The following is a 20,644-nucleotide window of genomic DNA, read 5'->3' as shown; positions in this document are numbered from 1 at the left end:
TAAAAACATTTAAGTGGGAACTACGTGCCATTTAAACGTCTAAATCAATCAACTCTCGAAATACTTGATTATAGTCTCAAAAGATCAATATTGATTTTGCACATTTGACACAAAACTCATCCAAACATCTCACGATAACTCATAATTAAAAGAAATGATTTGTAAACAACATTATTAAAAAAGTCAAACTTACAGTTGACAGTCTGCGTGCTTCGTGTCGTTTTTCTTGCACAAAAACTGATCACAGCATTTTTTTATGTTTGCTATAATAATACAATAAATGACGCTGTAAATTCTGTTGAATTATGGATTTATTACGGTGTACAATAAAACGATTATTCCCATCTCGGCTAACCAAGAGTATTTTCTTTAGTGTGGCTTCATGACGTCAGCTATTCCAGCGAGTTCAAGGTTGTTGCGGCGCTTCTGGTTGACGTCATCACGCACAGACGTCCGTAATGGACTTGCAGCTGTTCTCTGACAAACAATAACAAGACCAGTGAGCGAGAAGTGGCGGCCGTTGCGTCCGAAATCAAGCTGAAATCGAGCCTGAAGGCGTCTCGACTCTGACATCGCCGGCGAGGAAACTCTGGCCTCCGCTTCCTCCGACTCGGAAACCGGCGGAGCTTCGCCGCCCCCGCGGAAGAAAAGCCGAGGCTCGGCGGCGGAGGGAGCAGGAGAGAGCGGGGCGTCTGCTGCCGGGATCACGGGCCTCTCTGCGGCTGCTTTCCCAACCCCCAACCGGCGCTCATCCGTCCGCTTCAATAACAGACCCGACGTTTTAAACGCCTTTCATAACATGCAGGCCAACGGGACAGGAGGACAAGAGCCGGAGGCGCAGTTGTCCTGTCGGAACGGAGAGTCGTCGACCTCCGCCGCTGGTGCTGTGCACTCGAACGGTCTGCTCTCCGCCGCTAATAACGGTCTGCCGTCCACGGAGAGTCCGACCTCCGATGCCGGCCTAAAGAAGAAGAAACGACTGTCACAGGCCGACGAGGATGTGATCAGACTCATAGGACAACATTTGCACGGGTTAGGACTCAAGTAAGTCAAGCTTAGCCGAGATGATCGCGTTGTTGTTGGATTATAATAGGTTGAGTCAGAAGAGATCTAGTGTTGTTGTAAGCAGTATTCTCTGTTTTGACGGCGCCATTGTTGTTTTTATGATGGTGTGTCAGTAGTGTTTTTGTGTTGTGATGATGATGCCAGCAGTGTTTTTGTGTTGTGATGGTGTGTCGGTAGTGTTTTTGTGTTGTGATGATGATGATGATGTCACTAGTGTTTTTGTGATGCGTCTGTGTCAGTATGGTTTGTGATGAAGGTGTCACAAGTGTTTGTATGTTGTGATGATGGTGTAGTACTGTTTTTGTGTTGTGATGATGGTGTCACTAGTGTTTTTGTGATGCATCTGTGTCACTATGGTTTGTGATGAAGGTGTCACAAGTGTTTGTATGTTGTGATGATGGTGTCACTAGTGTTTTTGTGATGCATCTGTGTCACTATGGTTTGTGATGAAGGTGTCACAAGTGTTTGTATGTTGTGATGATGGTGTCACTAGTGTTTTTATGATGCGTCGGTGTCAGTGTGGTTTGTGATGAAGGTGTCACAAGTGTTTGTATGTTGTGATGATGGTGTTAGTACTGTTTTTGTGTTGTGATGATGGTGTCACTAGTGTTTTTGTGATACATCTGTGTCACTATGGTTTGTGATGAAGGTGTCACAAGTGTTTGTATGTTGTGATGATGGTGTCACTAGTGTTTTTATGATGCGTCGGTGTCAGTGTGGTTTGTGATGAAGGTGTCACAAGTGTTTGTATGTTGTGATGATGGTGTTAGTACTGTTTTTGTGTTGTGATGATGGTGTCACTAGTGTTTTTGTGATGCATCTGTGTCACTATGGTTTGTGATGAAGGTGTCACAAGTGTTTGTATGTTGTGATGATGGTGTCACTAGTGTTTTTGTGATGTGTCGGTGTCACTATGGTTTGTGATGAAGATGTCACAAGTGTTTGTATGTTGTGATGATGGTGTTAGTACTGTTTTTGTGTTGTGATGATGGTGTCACTAGTGTTTTTGTGAGGGCGTCGGTGTCAGTATGGTTTGTGATGAAGATGTCACAAGTGTTTGTATGTTGTGATGATGGTGTTAGTACAGTTTTTGTGTTGTTGTGATGATGATGATGATGATATCACTAGTGTTTTTGTGTTTTGATGATTGTGTCAGTATTGTTTGTGATGAAGGTGTCACTAGAGTTTGTATGTTTGATGATGATGGTGTCACTAGTGTTTTTGTAGTTTGATGAATGTGTCAGTAGTGTTTTCATGATGGTGTTAGTAGTGTTTTTGTGTTGTGATGATGATGATGTCAGTAGTGTTTTCATGATGGTGTTAGTAGTGTTTTTGTGTTGTGATGATGGTGACACTATTTTATAATGGTATCAGTATTGTTTGTGATGATGGTGTCACTAGTGTTTGTATGTTGTCATGGTGATGTCAGTGTGTTTTGATTTTGTCAGCAGTGTTTGCTATGGGAAGATTTTTCTGTTTGGATTTGGTTAGTAGTGTTTATATGTCGCTGTGATGGTGTCAATGCTATTATGTATCGACGAAAATATTGGGTATCGACGATAGTTGATTCCTTTGACTATAGTTACACAGAATTTAATTAATTAATTAATTTGTAAAAGTAAAATTACAAACGTGCATTCTATGGCAAGAGAGCTTGCAATGGCTCGGGCTTTTCCGCGTGACAAATAGAGTTTATGTACTTGGTCTTAGTTTCCCGCACGCGGAATTGCTATGCGCGCGAGGGTTTAAAACCAGCGAAATAAAGAAATCAAATGACACGCAATGACGGATTCTGATTCATTTGGTTAATTCCGATTCTGATGTTTCGATTCCAATTCACAAGCTCTCGATTCAATTCGAGTCAATGATACAGATTTAAAACAAATCTTATAAATATTTCTAAAATAGATCAGTAAACACCAGATTACAATGTTGAATTAAAAAATGAAATGAAGAACCACAAAACTGTATATTAAAATTTTAACGCACTTAAGTATATTGAAACAGAACAGTCACACACCTGAATCAAACAGGATCAGCCTATTTTACATTTAAGAGACAATATAACAACAAAATGTCACAAAATTAGCTGTAAAGAGAGTCTACAATCATATGAACCGCTGCCTTTTATGTAAATGTGATATTAAATTTGAACAACACACCGGTAGTAGCAATAACATTCAATAAAAGAGATAGATGCTAGATTTAATATTATTTTACTATTTTAATAACTAATTGCAGTCGCGATTTTTTTTTGTTGTATTAGGGAGGTCACCGCCTCTCTCTTTCAGCTCCACCATCTGAACTGGTTACGGACCACGGAACAATGAGAAAAGACAACTAAGAGCAGAATACTGTTTTACAAGTGCATCAGTTGTTGTAGGCAGTGTTGCCAACTTAGCACCTTTGTCGCTATATTTAGCGAGTAATCTGACCCCTCCAGCGACATTTTCAAAAAAGCGACTAGCGACAAATCTAACGACTTTTTCTGATGTTATTGGAGACTTTTGGAGACTTTCTGACGTGAAAGCACATATCGTTCTTACTCTTCACAACGAGCAGCGGGTGCTGCCGTGAGCCGCACGCCCGTACCAAAGCACTCACAGGTGGCAAAGTCCTCGCGAAGCAGCCCCTCCCCCAGCTGCAGTCAGAGCAGGAGATGTTCACCCCTCCGCGTCCAGACTGCAAATGATCGCGCGCATGTGCAGGAAGCCGCCGCTGGCTGATCATACCCTGGTTTACAATTCAGCATGAGCATCTTTGTCTAAACTAATTAAATCACTGCACAAAAATAAATCACTGCATTTTATTGACTCACACAACCTCAGTCACTTTTTTTTTGTGTAAGAATTTTGTTCTTAAATGTTATGGTTAAAAATGTTCATATTTTACTGTGACTTGTTGTGGGCTCCTAAGTGAACCATAAGGTTAAAAACCAAACATAAGAAAAAAAAAATTTTATTGTTAAATATGTTTTACTATGTCTCGTTGGTGGTTAAAAACCAAGCCAAAATGTAAACGTTACGGTCCAATAAGTAATACTTCTGTTTTGTACATGTTCAAGAATAAAAAGGCATGCCGTACTGGACAAGTGATTTGAGGGACACCTCGTTGTTTATTGCTACAAACCGAAAACGAATGGATAGATATGAACAAAACAATTTGAATGCTATTCCACTAACGGCAACATAAAACAGGGCTGCTCGATTATGACACAAATCATAATCGCGATTATTTTGGCCAATATTGAGATCCCGATTATTTAACACGATTACTCATTTACCTTAAGAACAACATAGAAAATAAAAAACTTTGCTTATCTGAAAAATAAATGTAAAGAAATAGCACCGCTGAACCACTGTAAAGGAAAGGTGTGCACTGTGGATGTATACTACAAGAAAAGATAATCTTTGCAAAATGGAATGCGGCGCAATCATCATTAAGGCCAAAATTGACGATTTTCGATTTATTGCACAGCCCTAACATAATATAGAGAATATCACCCAACACTAGTATTCTTTTGTTTAGATGTTGTCAAGGTGTTTGTATGTTGTAATGATGATGTCAGTAGTGTTTCATGTTGTTTTATTATTTTGTTTTTGTTTAGATTGTGTCAGTAGTGTTTGTATTAGGGCTGGGCGATAAAGCAATAAACAAGATGTATCGACGATACACATTTATTAATAATGATAGAAAACATTTTGATTTAACTCAATAAATATGTTCTCCAAAACATCATAAAATAGAGACTGTGTCTGTCCCCCGGATTAGCAAAGATAAAATAATGCGTAAACCTCTCAAAGGTAATTGAATTAACGTTAAACTAACTAAACATGAAAAAAAATTACAGATAATCAACTGTTAAGACTCGGATTGCTTAATATTAGATCTCTCTCTAATAAAGCACTTTTTGTTAACGTTATGATAACAGATCATAAAATAGACATGCTCTGTCTGACAGAAACATGGCTAAAGCCAGATGATTATATTGCTTTAAATGAGTCTGTCCCCCAATTTTGCTATTATGTTTGTTAAATATGTTTTCTGTAGCAAAATCTTGATTCATTCGTGGTTACCATGTTGTACTGAACCTATTACACTATGAAGTGCTTAAAACACTTGAAATGCATATGATCAGCTCTGTAGTATCGTGTCTCTGAACCAGAGGACACTCACGTGTAACCGCTCGTGTGACATTAATAAGAAATTAAGACTTTAATGTTAATGGTTACACTGTCGGAATCTTCCCCCATCTTCCATCTAGTGCACTGTGCATCATTCACCATGTAGGACATAATAACTGTGCCAACAAGTGGCTGATTTGAGGCACCCCTTCTGCAGCTCTCACAGTAAAGGGGGTGGGCTCTTCCGATTCTAAAGCGGATTTGATTGGACGAGCACTTTGACGAGAGGCTGAAGTGCAGCGTGATGTCATGCATTTTCTAGATTTTTTGGAGCTCACGTGCCAGACTGTCAGTTTTGAACACTTATGACTTCTAAATGGGAAATTTGGAGCATATCTGTTTACTGACGTCCTTCATTTTTTATAAATGGAAAAAAAAATCTTTAATTTTGATTTCACTGGGGCTTTAAGCAAATAGTGTTTAAACATCTAAAATGATGATCCTTATTTTATCCCTAAATCTTTGTAAATACAAAGGAGGCATGTCCATCGGAACCAAAACACGTGCACGCCTATTTTGTTTTAGGTTTAAATAACGTGCAGGATTGAGAAAATAAAGTGCGGAACCGGATTAATGTTGTAATAATTACTAAGAATAATTTGTTATGAATAGGCTACGATGTTATTTGAACCGACAGACATCGAAGCGTGCACACGGACAGTATAGGCCTACACGTATAGACACAATTACAGTTAATACATCTGTTTCAACAAGATTTCACGCAGACATAATCTGGTTGCATATATGTCTTAAGTGGATGTTTGATTAACCGTTGTAGAAAAATATCAGATTCGTAACATTTGTTTTAGTTACTTGGTGTTTGTTGGCATTTGTCTGTGATTTGGTGTGATTTGGCCATTACACAACCAACAATTTTGTTATTGCTATAAATAGGGTTGGGCGATGTCAACCAAATTGGCATCGGACGATGTCCGCAGTGAAACATCACATTAAACAGCCAAACAGTACAATACATTCTGCTGTTACAGCAAATACAGTACAATGGTCCTTCTTGTGATCATAAATAGCCTTGATGTATGCTGCAGTGTAGAATGGTTCACTACATCATGTGTTAAGATTGCATATTTGTTTGTGTAGTTTATATATTGCTGTTTCCTTTTGGTTAACCGTTAAACGGGTTTCTGTTCACCATTCCCTGTTTATAGTCAATTGGGTGGGAGAGATACATCTTGTCAGGAAATGACGTCTTCCTGCGTTTATTTGTTAATTGTTTTGTTGAATAAAGCACTTGTTGACTTCCTGTTGCCAGGAGACTTTGTGTCTGTGAAAGAAAAGTGTTTATGACATTCTGAATTTATTCTTTAACTTGAATCCGGTAAAAATAATTTTGCCCATCATAGGAAAGGGAAGTTGATCCATTTCACGTTAACCATTAACACATTGCCATTTGTGTTGTTTTAGTCAAACCGTGGACCTGTTGATGCAGGAATCCGGCTGTAGACTTGAGCATCCTGCTGCCACCAAATTCCGGAATCATGTGATGGAGGGAGAGTGGGAAAAGGTGAGAGGGAGGCTTTATGTGGCGAGTTGACGAAATGTGTAAGGTTTGAAGATCCATAGGGGAACAAAGAACATGCAGATGGTACACAAACGGGTCCTGTGCTCACATGTCTTGTCTTTATACACTCTTTGACATTTCAAAATGGAGGGGAGCCGTACACGTAGTTTTATACACAGGACCATGGCGTAGTGATGCTGTACGTATAAAATACTGACGTACTCAAGTACTGAATAATGATCAAAAAATGTAAGAATACCATGGTCTTATCCAAACCAAATTCTTTATACAAAAAACAAGTACTAGTTTGTACTTAACCATCGGTGTGCTTTTTGTCTCCTAGACGTTGCACAAATACAGCCAGTGAGATTAAACCTCGCCAGATTAAGAAAGTGCCTTCCCCATTGCGTGTGATATGCATCAACTGGTTATTAAACAGACTATAGGCTGTCTGTGAGTTAGTCATCTGAGGCTAAAAACAGATCTAAATTGTAGTTGCTGTCCTGAATATGTTTCTTTTTCTTTTATGTACTAAAATCTTTTCATGTAAAGCTGCTTCGCACTGACACTCACCGGAAAAGCATTACAACAATTATTTTGAATGATTCTAAAGCTTGGTTTCTTCACTTGCGAAACCTCAGTTTATCTTCTTTTTTAATGTAATAGGCTGAGAGTGACCTCAATGAGCTGAAAGCTCTGATGCATTCACCCAGCGCTGTTGTGGTAAGAGTTCAAAGTACTCCAAACGTCTGCACTGTCATTTTTGCCAGCGTTCTGATCGATTTCTCTCCCGTGTTCATCAGCGGATGAAGTTCTTGCTCCTGCAGCAGAAGTATTTGGAATATCTGGAGGATGGGAAGGTTCTGGAGGCTCTACAGGTGCTCCGAGCCGAACTCACCCCTCTCAAGTACAACACCGAACGGATCCACATCCTCAGCGGGTATTACTCATCTGTCCAGATGCTTTACACTTCAGAGTTCATTTCTCTTATTTTTTGACAAATGTTAAACGTGTCATGTTTTGAAAAAGCACTTGTTCGTCTCTGGCAGATGACATTTGCACACATCATGCCTCATGTTTATGTTTGCACATCTATGACAAGACATTAATGATCTATAATTAACAGTTTAATGGTTCTGAATTTAATCGGATAAATCCATTAATGATGTCATTCGTAATTTTTCAAGCACCTTTCATTATTTTGTAACTGTATCCTAAAAAAAACGATTAAGCAAAACAATTCTGTTTTGGTCATATAATGTTTTCACATTTTTGAACACATGGTTACAAGTGATTACGGTTGTGTTCAGTATGTTGATCAGTGTTGTTGATGCTGCTTTAGGTACCTGATGTGCAGTCATTCTGATGATCTGCGTGCTAAATCTGAATGGGAGGGCAAAGGGACGGTCTCGCGATCCAAACTCCTCGACAAACTACAGAGTAAGTTACTTTAAACCCACATGAACGAACAGTAAACGCAATCTCATTCCTGTTAAGCAGTACCTTTTGGACTTTGTCTCTTTAACAGAAATCAATATGGTTATGTTTTAAATTATGGCAGCATATTATGTTAATTATCTTCGTTTTTCTCGGAAAAAACTTTAACTTAAAGAGTAGTTACCCACCCTTATGCAATCCCATGTGTGTGATTTTGTTACTGAATATTCTGCACTAATGTTTTTTTACTGTGAAGTTGCGTTGCAACTAGGGCTGCAACGGCGCGTCGACATGCGTGAAATGGGTCGATGCGTCATATTATTTACGTTAATCTGCTGTAATGGCAGTTTCTGTTGGGGATGTAAGTTAGTCAACAGAACAAGCGAAAGAAGGCTATAATACACCCGGCAAACAGCGATCGCGTGCCTCGGACGCACTAAATTAGTGAATGGACGGGGGGGAATTCCCTCTTCTCCCAGAATGCGTTCATCGCAGAATGGACACGCAATCCCAAACGGACGGAGAGGGACACGTCGATGTAGACTTAAAGTAATACTTTCCATTATAACACTACACTTTACGTTCACGATTTACATTAACGCTAGTGTAAGTGTTCGTTATTCTTCATAATCACAAGATGGTAGTCTATGGTCTCGTCTATGCACTAATACAGTACATAAAAAAGTTTGATTTGAAAATGAAAACTACTTCATTAAAAGGAAATAGAGATTTGAATGTAATCATGGAGTAAAATGTTAAAACGACAACAATTGTTTATTCAATGAAGCGGAGTTAAAAGTATGATATGCTTTTATAATGTAAGAAAATACTAGAACTTATTATTTAATGGAAAGTTTGCCAAAGGGTTAATGCAAAAAATCTGCATTAGATTCATTTAAAAAATAATCGTGAGATTAGTCGACAATAAAAACAACCGTTAGTTGCAGTTGCAACAAGGCAAATTTGTAAAGTGTGCTACAGCAGAAAAACGTTTGAATAGAAATGAAAAAAATGTACTGCATAGTAGGAACCGCCCCGCTAGTAATGTTACCATGTTTGTAATGCCATTATTATTACTTTTGACATGAATTCTCTACACTTCTTCCCCTCTCCACCCCCTCTTTTTATTTTGTTTACAGTTTCATGTAATTCTTTTTTCAGCTAGGGTTTGGGTCAGTTCTATCTTAGTTCAGCCAATTCAGGAGATCAATTGAATTCTGGGTAACCTAAAGCATGTGAAGGCCCTACGTAATCTGAAGTCAATTTCAGTTTATGTCCAGTATTGGCTGAATTCAGATGAAACTGAGTCTAACCCTCTACAACCTCTATGGTCTCCATCTCTGTCTCTCTGTTTCTCTCTCTCATGTATTGCCACAGCGTACTTGCCTCCGTCTGTGATGCTGCCACCCCATCGTCTGCAGACTCTGTTGCGTCAGGCGGTGGAACTGCAGAGAGATCGCTGTCTGTACCATAACACCAAACTGGACAGTGGGCTGGACTCGGTGTCTTTGCTCATAGACCACGTGTGCAGCAGGTACATCTTGCCGAGCAAGTTATTTACCTTAACGAAAACTGGATATTCAGGGGTATTCTAGACTGCGTCCACTTTGAAATAAAGTATATCAGAATGCTACTCTGATATGAACATCCTGGGGCTGGATTCACGAAACTGTTCTCAAGACAAAATATAACATTGTTAAGTTAAATTATAGGAAGTTCATTAGAATGTTCGTAAGTGCGATTCTCAAACATTTCTTAATATTTTAGCAACTTTAGCAATTTATTTCTACAGTTTACCTCAAGACATCACAATGTATTTCAGCATGATGGTATATGACCATTGGCTTCTTAAAAACATGTAAAAGTGCAGAAATAATGTCTATGAATTCTCTTTGAGGGCTAATGTATACAATTTTAAGAGTTTGTTGAAGCTTTGCCACTCCAGATAGCCCCCCTCTAAGGTACATGCTCCGTTATCTCCAGGAAACAGTTCCCCTGCTACACCCAGCAGATTCTGACCGAGCACTGCAATGAAGTCTGGTTCTGTAAATTCTCCAACGATGGCACCAAACTGGCCTCGGGATCCAAAGACACAACAGTCATCATATGGCAGGTTGATCCCGTGAGTGACTTTTCTCATCTTTAGGAAGTGACACAGCATTGAGGTGCCGATGGACAAGTTTGATGGTTTGTGATGTTTTGACAGGAAACTCACCAGCTCAAGCAGCTGAAGACTCTAGAGGGTCATGCCTACGGGGTTTCCTATCTGGCCTGGAGTCCCGATGACACGTATCTGATAGCCTGTGGCCCAGACGACTGCTCTGAGCTCTGGCTCTGGAACGTTCAGGTGAGGGTTTAGACTCCACTGACCTGGAGTCAGCTTTCAGACTCTTGTCGGCAAAGTCTCCTCTCTCTTTTAATTGGTGTTGTGGTCACTTAGACGGGTGAACTGAGAACCAAAATGAGCCAGTCCCATGAAGACAGCTTGACCAGTGTGGCCTGGAACCCAGACGGCAAGCGTTTCGTTACCGGAGGTCAGAGAGGCCAGTTCTACCAGTGTGTAAGTGACCATTACAAAGTTACACTGCTGTCAGCAGGACATTTTCTATCATCAGAAAATAGTAAATCAGCTGTTTAGTTGTTATGGATGTTTAAAATGTAATTGCCACGACTCACATTGCAGTATATCTTTGTCAGGATCTGGATGGAAATCTGTTGGACTCGTGGGAAGGTGTCCGTGTGCAGTGCCTGTGGTGTCTGGGTGACGGCAGAACAGTTCTGGCCTCTGATACACACCAGCGCATCCGCGGATACAACTTTGAAGATCTGACTGACAGGAACATGTATGTTTACTGTATTTGCTACTTTCAGTTCTGTTAGACCAGATTAGATATTCCATAAGTGTTTATATGAGTTACAAAGGCATGCTGTTGTGCGTTTACAGAGTTCAAGAGGATCACCCCATAATGTCCTTCACAGTTTCAAAGAACGGAAGATTGGCTTTGTTAAATGTTGCCACTCAGGTGAGTGTCAGTTCAAGCAATATAGAATCAATGTGCTGTCAGTCCATTGTGTTCAAATACTGAAAACTGGATTGTACAGTGTCTCAGAACATGGCTCTTGTATATTCGTCAATGGAAATATTTTCTAAAGTTAAAGCAGCCGAGTTTGCTGGCGCAATTGCGCAAATTTTAAGAACAGCATTTGTGAGGGAAGTTCTCAGAGCACACACCTTTCTGCTTAAAGCTATAGTCATTTGGTTCCAACTCCATATTTTCTGTTACCTGCTTTCGGCTCAAAAAAATTAGAATAATGTTTAAGAGAAATATACATATTGAGAGCCCTATTAACGTAAATGTCTTCCACTTGTAAGTCAAATGATACGTGGGATTATAACTCCAAATGCATTATTCTTCAAGAAGAAAGTAATATTCAGTCAGGAGGGTCGAAGGATCCCTTTAATATCAAAAAACGATATATCAGTAAAGCATCACTGTGATATGGAATCACTCATAGCCAGATTTAAGTCAGTATTCATGTAATAAAATAAACGAGTGTTATTGTTTTACTTGCACATTATGTTCATGGGTATTTCTTGCGTCTGGATATGTTTAGGGAGTTCATCTGTGGGACCTCCAGGATCGCGTGTTAGTCAGGAAGTATCAAGGTGTGACTCAGGGCTTCTATACCATCCACTCCTGCTTTGGCGGATATAACGAAGATTTCATTGCAAGCGGTAGTGAAGGTAAGTGTAGGTAAGAACTGACGGATGATGATGATGATGATGATGATGAGGGTTTTCTTACCCGTGCGATGTCTACAGACCATAAAGTTTACATCTGGCACAAACGTAGCGAGCTGCCCATAGCCGAGCTGACGGGTCACACGCGCACGGTGAACTGCGTGACCTGGAACCCTGCGCTCCCAGGCCTGATGGCCAGCGCTTCAGATGACGGCACTTTAAGAGTCTGGGGTCCTGCCCCTTTTCTGGAATCTAAGGAGACAGTGGGGCTAAATGGTATGAGAATATACATTCGAATGATAAAATGACTTGTAACACAATGCAATGGCATCGAGAGAAGTATATTTTAGACCTATTATAGACGATGGAGATGATTAAACAAAAATATTTTCTTGATAAATTATGTATTTGTGTGATTTGTCTGTGGAGACAGTCACACTAGATTTTATACTGCGATGTGTAAGAAATGAATAATCAATTAGTAATAGACTCTATGCACCAGGGGTGATGGCATACGTCATTTGTCGTGATAAAGATATGCTTACTAAAAAAACGTTCAAATATTAGTGAGTGCCTCTGTGATCCAGCCTCTAGTAAGAGCAAAAGTTAGCTTTGTTTTTTTATTAGCCTTTTCCCTTTTTGGTTTTGGAAATATGTTGTAGGGTTGGATAATTTGACTCGAATCATTGACCCTTATCCTAGGTGCATCCTGAGGGAAAACGTCATTGTTCCCTATAGAGAATGTGGCGCTGACGTCACGCTGTGTTAAATGCTGGGTATTATTTGTAGGTGGCAGGTGGCTCACTCTTTTCTGCTAGTGAGTTCAGTTCAGTGTTGTTCCGCTTTACTTGATTTATTCATATTTTCCACCGCCTGTAATACTCTTCACGCCACTGTAAGCAAAAGCAAGGTGGAAGCCATAGTAAAACAAAACAATGGCTAGTAATCCACCTCCTAAGATGGCGGCGCCACCCCAGCATGCAACGTGCCGTGACGTCGATTAACAAGCGCTATGGACGCTACGTGCAACGGATGTAACTGCGCGGAACCGAGACAAAACGCGGAAGCGATCGTGCATAGAGTCTATTAGACCACCTTTATTGATGAAATGCGTGCAAACATTTAATTTAGTTGAAAAAACATATGACAGTGAAGTAATGAAATATAATTAGTTAAGTGTATTGCTATTTGTTTTGTTGCGTCACAATGTGTTCCACATTTCTAGCTTAGATCGGGATATTAATTAGGGAATGGGATATTTGGGTAAAATGTTCTACCTCTTCTCTCACGTAGAATGCAATAGCATGGACAGTTGATGTTGACCCTGGAGCAGATGTCCACTTTGGAAAATTTACAGTGGGACACGTTATAGACTTTCTGAATGAAGAATGATGAAAATGAAGTAAACGCAACGGCAGATGGATGTTTTTTCTGGCGGTTTCACATCCCCCACCCTCAGCGGGGCGGCAGCATTAGTAGAGAGAAATGCTGTTTCACTCGAATAAAACGAAGCCGGCTGCTGCCCTTCACCATCTGACTTCAGACCCGCGTGGCAACGCGAATTGGTCATGCCTCACCGAGGACTCGCCCACCTCGGTCCGAGCTTTCTACACTGCATCCTGAGTGGACGACTGCCTCCAGAACCCACACAAACAAACGCCATTCAAATTATTTATTGCGGCTTTAATTTATTCAGGTGAACGATTTAAGGCGTCAGGCTCGCTTTTTGTTCTGTATAATATTCACTCAAAGCGCGGACAAAAAAAAAAGTGGTAATTCTACGGCCATAAAATTTGGGCGGAACAGTGACGTAATCTCCAACGACATCCACATTGACGGAGGTGAACAAATCATATCTTTATTTTTCAGCATGAACTTGTGCGCCCTTTTAGCCACATCTGTGATAATGTATGCTTGAAAGTGTCCTCACCAGCAGAGATATACGATATTGTTTTCGTTTTCCTCCATGAATTTTAAAGGACTGAATTCACACGCATTTTTTAACAGCTAGATATCATTCTTTCGTTTAGATTAGCAAAATCCAGACGTGACCCCAGCTGCAGTTTTTTCCCTCTGTCATTGATTACGGTACTGTATTCTATTACTCTGTAATGTTTATGGTCATTTTGAGCGGGGAGAGATTTGCTAGAGGTGACGAATTATTCTTCTTTATACTTGAGATGAGCTCAAATAGTCATCGCAATGGAAAGCGGTTGGTTTTTTGGTAACAGGGTTGAAAACTAACCCACAAGAGAGTCCTAGCCATGTCTGAGTCAATGGAGGCCTGCTTAGACTTACAGCATCAGCATGCTATGCATTCTGCTTACAACAAACAAATGAGCTAATCTCATGGTCTAGATTGACACCACATGTAAATATCGGCCTTCCGTGTGCATACTTTGCTATTGTAAGTGGGTGATCGGTGTTTCTAAGGTCATTTTTGCAGTGAATGTTTAGGCTCCTGCTCTTGGAGAGGCGCTTGGGAATTACGAATATAAAGTTTTGGATCATGTTAAATGTGTTGTGTCGACAAGTACAGTATGCCAGCACATGGAATGAACTACCAAATGTTTGGTCGGTTTTCGATTATGTTCGTTCCCCTGCTATTCCACCGCGATTGTATTCACCTATTTGGTCCTCAGTGATCTCGTTCCCTTTTACCGCATGATTTCATGACATTTTTATGTTTTTTTATTATTTTTGGACATGAATATTCATCGCTTATATTTTTTTTTAGTCTTATTCGCTTTTATTTTGAAGTTGATTTATAATTTGTTTCGCTCCTTTATCGCTTTTTCCTTATGATCGTATATAAAAGATGTCTTGGCAAGTGGCCTCTTAACAGCTTTTTCTATTTGTGAATTTCTTATACTTTCGAACCATATTACGCATTACTACACGCAGGTGTACCATGTAATAATTGAGGTTTTCAGAGTGTTGTAGGTTTTCACTCGAGCGAAAGAAACTTTTCCTCCTTTAATTTTCTTCTGCAATGACTTTTCATCATATATATATATATAATGAATATACTATATATAATGAAGAAACTATAGATATATAAATGGATATGTACATGTGTGTGTACTTTTTGCCATGTATCCTCCATACAATGTTAACCGTTTCTCACCTGCATCAGGTAAGCTCCTCTGTTTGGGTTACTCGTACCCGGTCCAGCCAAACCTGTTCCCTTACTGAGGAGTGACACACACAAATGAAAACAGAAAACCGGTGCATGCAGAAACACACCCTCACACATGCGCGACTCAACCATGAAGATATCACAGAATTGTGGTGTTGTACGTTCTGGTTTATGCAACTTAACTTTTCTTTTCTTATGGATATTTGTGTTTTATTTGATGTCTTAGTTTGACTTTCTTGTGCTACGAGGGCAAACGCTATGAGCCAGTGGGGTAACAGTAGCACCCTGGGTGGAGTTCTGGGCAACGACTAAGTTCATTGCAGTCAGGTTCTGAGTGATCTGTTTTGCATTTCAGTGTGTTATTATTCTAAGTGATTGTACTATTATGTAACGTTATGTAGGAGAGGTGTTATGTATACATTCAATAAAGCATTCAGGGTTTTAAACTGTTCAAAGCGGTTACTTGCATACTGGATTTACATTCTGTCATTTTCATAGCAGTGGCTCGAAAGAATAACTTTAGAAAAATGCAACATTACTTTATGAATTTATTAATTCATCTTTTTTTATTAAAGAAACCCCATATGCAAAAAATGACAATCTTACAGTACATGCATAACCATACTCTTTCCGTTGAAGGTACTTTAATGAAAGACACAACGCAACACTCAATGAGATGTGCCATTGAGCAGGGTTATTAAACAGCTGGCCCAATGCACATCACTGTTTGATAAAATACTATAAAATGTAAAATTATGTGACACTGTTTGGCTGGACCCATCACCAGGGCTGTGTAGTGTTGGTTGTTCAAGGAAATGGAGTGCTTTTGTAGAGTGTAAAACCAGGGGTTACCCAGACCCATGTCTGTTACCCACCATCAATAAACCTTAAACATGTTCTGGTGGAAAGAAATTATACCTTGCTAAAAGAAAACAAGCATTTAGAGTATTTTCATGATAACTATGATCTCATTCTATTACTATCATGAAGATATAATATGACAATCTATTCATAAATATGCTTTGTTTTCTTTAAGCAAAATGTTTTTTTACATTTTTAATCACTTGTGATGACATTTTTTGACTTATTTACAGGTGAATAATTTTTTAGGCCAACATAAAACAATATAAACAAAAAGGGTTATATCTAAAATCTTAAGACGGTGAAAGCATCTAAAGTTTTTTTAATTAAAGTATAGTAACACAAAAGCTAGTCTAATACCCCATCTTAATTTGATAATGATAAAACTGCAAAAATAAAATCATACAGGCAATATCCAGTGATTCGTTTTTTTCTCCTTAAACCACATGCAGGTGGATGTCATCTCACAAAACCTGTCACGAACAAGTCATATTTCATTCCAAAACCAGAAGAACAAAGTATAAACTATATTTTATATCTTCATATAAAATAAAGCCCATTTTTCTGCATTGTGACATTTTAACAAAAGAATGACAAAAACCTGGGTACATTACAGTAATAAGAACTTGTGGAAAACAGCTTAAATATTATTAAAATACCATCACAATGCAAAACTCCCAATGGATTTAAAAATAGGCTTTATTTTATTTGTGTAAAATTGAATTACTTGTATCTGTATCTTTTTGGGCTGAAGTGTGACCTGAAACACCTGGGTGTGTAGTAATTTGCCGAGCAGAAGATCCAAGTTATTGTGCGATTGTCTTGATGCTTCAGCCCTCAGAAGCAGAGCAAGATCACTCAAGTCCAACTCACACATGAAACACGTTACATGGTCAAAAAACACCATTTGATGTCTGTTTCACAGTTCATCCAGGGGTTCGACGTCACCAGACTTGGGTTGTAGTTTTCTGTAATGTAATAAGTGATATGATGTCTTCAGGAGAGATGGGGCTGTTCTTCTGATTCGAGCATTGCTCACAAAACAAAGGCCAGTTTATGATTTGGCAGGTTGTGTTGGGAAGACTGCTTCAGGTCAATCGTTGATCAGTGCCAGGATCATGCTGCAAAATACCCCGGTGATAACAGATTAAACCTCACTTACCGCAAGATAAACAAAGAAGTAACATGGACGTTCACTTGCGTAGAAACTCTAAACTAGCAGGGCGGCTCTTCTTACTAGCTGTTCACTGTTAAACATTTAATTTATAAACCACAGGCCCACCTCAGTGGATTTTCTATAATAAATGTCGAAACGCTGTATTCTAGAATTTATTATTATCACTACCGCCTTCTGGGATGAATCGCTTAATTGTTTTCTTTACTTTACCAAGACTTTGAATAAAAGCATCTGTTAAATGGCAAAAATATGCCTAAATGTCAGTCAAATATCTGTTGTCTAACTGAGAGGACTTAAGCCAGAATAATTTGCAGTCTGGACCTACTGGCTATGCGAGCATCATTTCTTTTGATGCATATCAGGAGAGTCAGACTATATTACCTGTACAGGTAAATGAAGAAGCAGAGAAGGTGGAAGCCCAGTTTGATCATGGCTTCCTTCATGTGGGACTTCAGCTGACCTCTGTTGTGAATCTCTGTTGGATCATAGACTCCCATGTTTCCCATCGGAACTTTCATGTATCTGGTCACAGGAAAAAAAGAACAATCACAACAACGTTAGGTTGTTCTTCAGGTTTCTGTGTATCGGGGATGTTTCAGACTGATTACCTGTAAACATTCCATGCTGCCACAGGCAGGTTGAGAAGGAACACAAACCAGTGCATGGAAACCAGCATTAACACAGTCGCCAGAGCCTGGCCTATCAGCTCAGGTATAATCCACTGAACAGAAACGAGTCACAGGCATTAAAATCAAAAAGCATACCAAAGAAAGACATCTAGAATGAAGATAACCGAGCGGATTTTGCTATAATATGTGATGGTGATATTGTGCACTTTATAAAAACTTTCAATGTTTCCTGGTAAATGAAAACCAACCTCAATCTCAGATTTGTGGTCTCAGTCTGTGGAGCCCACTTCACTAAGCAGGGCTCGTTGTATAATGTAGTAACCTGCGCATGAAATGTATTATTAAAGTCACTCACTTTGTTTAACTTTGAGCAGCAGGATCGAGCATTGATGTAGTCACATTCCAGATCAGATAAAGTGATGATCTGGGTAATGAAGTTAAGAAAAGCGCACAGACATAAATCAAGGATAACCATCAATAACAAAGATTCACATTGACCTGTCAAGTTGTTATTAGAGATATGGCATTTATCCGTCTACAGGAAAGCATATCCAAATAAAATTGCACCATATGACGGCAAAGCCAGTTCGTAAAGGCATGAAAATACAGATAAATCATCATACTGTACAACAACACCAGCACATGCCCTCAGTCTCAATCTGCAGTATAGCACTGCTGAGATAAACACGACAAGAAATTACCACTCATTTCTGACGATGGGTTAATGGCAAACGAATGCTCGTGTGAAGTAAAGGATACGAAGTAAACGGAGAGGAATATCAAAGCGCAGCAGTCAACAAGGGATAAAATGAACACGGCTGCCTCCATTTTTCACTTCCCGTTCCGACACTTCAGACGCCGCTTCCGGCCTTTGATTTCTTCTTTGGCGATGAAGCGCCGCGAGGAGTCCCGCAGCGCCACCCCGAGGCAGAGCTACTCAACAACAACATAACCACTGACTACAAACTAGAGCGATTTTAGTCACTGTTTAAGCGTCTGCGTGTTGTACCCTTAAATTAAATCGTATACTTTTTTATAAAATACAAACGTGTAAATTATCATTATATTAATTACTACAATAAATGTGCTATAAATATTACTAGTATTACAATTAACGTCAGTAGTACTTATATGTAAGGGTAGTTTTAGTAAGCTGATTATTTGTTTTATTTCGGATGAAATAAAAATATTTTTATTACAGATTTATCTTTGACAATCCGAAGAAATTTATTTTAAAGTGCACATTCTGTTTAATTAAAAAATGTAATACTTTAGCGCTTAATGAAGAATATTTTACTTTATTTAGAGTATATTGAGTTTACTGAACCTTATTTTGAATTGTTTCGTTTTTATCATTTTCAAATAGCGCGGAACTGACACTGATTTGAGATCAAATAGTTTTACTTTTGGTAAAACATTTTAAGGGATAGTTCACACCAAAATGAAAATCCTGTCATGATTTACTCGGGTTGTTTCAACCCCCCTGATAGCACACATGCATCTAGCTTACGTCTGCATTTGACGTCTGTATTTACATCTGCAAGACATCTACAACATAGCTCATCTGCAAAACGTCTCGGAGATATCTGCTATCAGACGTCATATAGACATCTAGAAGATGTCTGTAAGAGGTTTATGAAGTAGAAAGGATGTAAAGCTGCTAATTTTAAGATGTTTAGAAGATGTTTTTACTAGAGCCCGATCGATATATCGCCCGACCGATATATCGGCCGGCCGATATTATCGGCCGATATGAGCTAATGGCATTTAAATCGGCATCGGCGTTTATAACGGCCGATAAAACATGAGAAACAGAGTCTCATGCTTCACTCATGTTATGAAAAACGCTGGCCGCTTCCAGACTCTGGCTCCATTGGCCAGGAGGTTTCTCACTCCTCCACCTTCATCTGTCCCTAGTGAGAGGGTATTCAGCACTGTGGGGGCCATCTATATAGGAGGAGCTCTCTAACAGGTTCCAAGGCAGAGATGTTGTGCTTCCTGTACTACAACCTGCCACTTCTCAACTGGTAGTACTAAGGAGCACCCTGTTCAAGACATTTTTCAAAACACTGTTCAAATATATAAGTTCAGAGACAGAGTAAAAGTCTAAAAGTATAATTTGTAAAAAGTAGTGAAGGAGGAAAACCTCTTGCCTGTGTGCTGTATATATTGAGAACATTCTACATTGTTTTAATTATATTTTGGTATTATTTATTTATTTTATATTTATTTATTGTATATGTAGCTATACATTTAACTTTTTTTAATTTTATTATGGTTTTGTGGAATATTGAATTTGTTTGGTATAGCTCTTTTACTTTAACTTTAACTTATAATTTATTTACAGTAGACACTGTTAAAACCAGCTTCAACTGGAAGTAAATAAAAGTGTTAAATGTTTAAAACCAGACTGTTTTGTGATCATTGAAAAATATATACTTTAGATGTGCAATTGTTTAGTCATTGAGACTGTAATCTAAGGCTTTTTTTAACATCCCTTCTGGAAAATGGTTTATACAGCCCACATACCTAGAACAGGCAGATATTTTGCTATTGAATGTTGTGTAAGTGCAGTTTATAGGAAATGGGTCTAATATCCAGTTTATTTTCAAAATCAAAATATCGGCTTATAAATCAGCTCTTTTCAAGTTAATATCGGCCTCGGCCCCCAAAAATCCATATCGGTCGGGCTTTAGTTTTTACGCAGCAGATGTTTCCAGATCTTTAGCAGACGTATTACCGACGTTCAGACGTCTGCAGATGAGCAAACTATGTATTGCAGATGTAAACGCAGACGTCAAATAGACGTAAGCCAGACGGATTGTGCTATCCGGGCCTGTATACATTTATTTGTTCGGTTAAACACAAAGGAAGATATTCGAAAGAATGTC

At 39.0% G+C, this 20,644-nt stretch overlaps 2 protein-coding genes across 3 annotated transcripts; one reads left to right on the top strand and one right to left on the bottom strand.

Annotated features, from left to right (window-relative positions):
• The first annotated feature begins 422 nt into the window (after window positions 1–422).
• Window positions 423–14,787, top strand: wdr26a (WD repeat domain 26a). The gene is made up of 14 exons (XM_079469261.1): window positions 423–1,044; window positions 6,672–6,771; window positions 7,435–7,491; window positions 7,572–7,708; window positions 8,111–8,208; window positions 9,583–9,739; window positions 10,189–10,327; window positions 10,412–10,552; window positions 10,646–10,765; window positions 10,903–11,048; window positions 11,150–11,228; window positions 11,821–11,950; window positions 12,029–12,223; window positions 13,241–14,787. Exons 1-14 carry the CDS (start codon window positions 800–802, stop codon window positions 13,261–13,263), a joined length of 1,767 nt encoding a protein of 588 aa, XP_079325387.1. The 5' UTR covers window positions 423–799; the 3' UTR covers window positions 13,264–14,787.
• A 795-nt stretch (window positions 14,788–15,582) lies between these two features.
• On the bottom strand, window positions 15,583–18,716 carry cnih4 (cornichon family member 4). Of its 2 annotated transcripts, none has more exons than XM_079469262.1 (5): window positions 18,513–18,716; window positions 18,109–18,177; window positions 17,733–17,845; window positions 17,506–17,646; window positions 15,583–17,068 (listed from the first exon to the last, which is right to left on the bottom strand). In XM_079469262.1, exons 1-5 carry the CDS (start codon window positions 18,579–18,581, stop codon window positions 17,041–17,043), a joined length of 420 nt encoding a protein of 139 aa, XP_079325388.1. In that variant the 5' UTR covers window positions 18,582–18,716; the 3' UTR covers window positions 15,583–17,040. The 2 variants fall into 2 exon arrangements, with proteins under 2 accessions (XP_079325388.1, XP_079325389.1); XM_079469263.1 differs by having other exon boundaries at window positions 15,617–17,068; window positions 18,002–18,177; window positions 18,513–18,604.
• Between the last annotated feature and the right edge of the window lie 1,928 nt (window positions 18,717–20,644).

This window comes from Barbatula barbatula, assembly GCF_947034865.1.
Source record: "Barbatula barbatula genome assembly, chromosome: 12".
Lineage (NCBI taxonomy): Eukaryota > Metazoa > Chordata > Actinopteri > Cypriniformes > Nemacheilidae > Barbatula > Barbatula barbatula.
Note: the sequence above shows the minus strand (reverse complement) of the source record. Positions and strands in the feature narration are given on the sequence as shown.

What these genes read in the sequence shown, in the direction of transcription:
- cnih4 (XM_079469262.1), bottom strand. Translation starts at nt 18,581, where the DNA reads ATGGAGGCAGCCGTGTTCATTTTATCCCTTGTTGACTGCTGCGCTTTG. An exon ending in TATTCCTCTCCGTTTACTTC is followed by an intron (nt 18,178 to 18,512) that starts GTATCCTTTACT and finishes TTCATTACCCAG; the next exon opens with ATCATCACTTTATCTGATCT. An exon ending in GCAGCATGGAATGTTTACAG is followed by an intron (nt 17,647 to 17,732) that starts GTAATCAGTCTG and finishes TCCTGTGACCAG; the next exon opens with ATACATGAAAGTTCCGATGG.
- wdr26a (XM_079469261.1), top strand. Translation starts at nt 800, where the DNA reads ATGCAGGCCAACGGGACAGGAGGACAAGAGCCGGAGGCGCAGTTGTCC. An exon ending in TTGCACGGGTTAGGACTCAA is followed by an intron (nt 1,045 to 6,671) that starts GTAAGTCAAGCT and finishes GTGTTGTTTTAG; the next exon opens with TCAAACCGTGGACCTGTTGA. An exon ending in CATTGCAAGCGGTAGTGAAG is followed by an intron (nt 11,951 to 12,028) that starts GTAAGTGTAGGT and finishes CGATGTCTACAG; the next exon opens with ACCATAAAGTTTACATCTGG.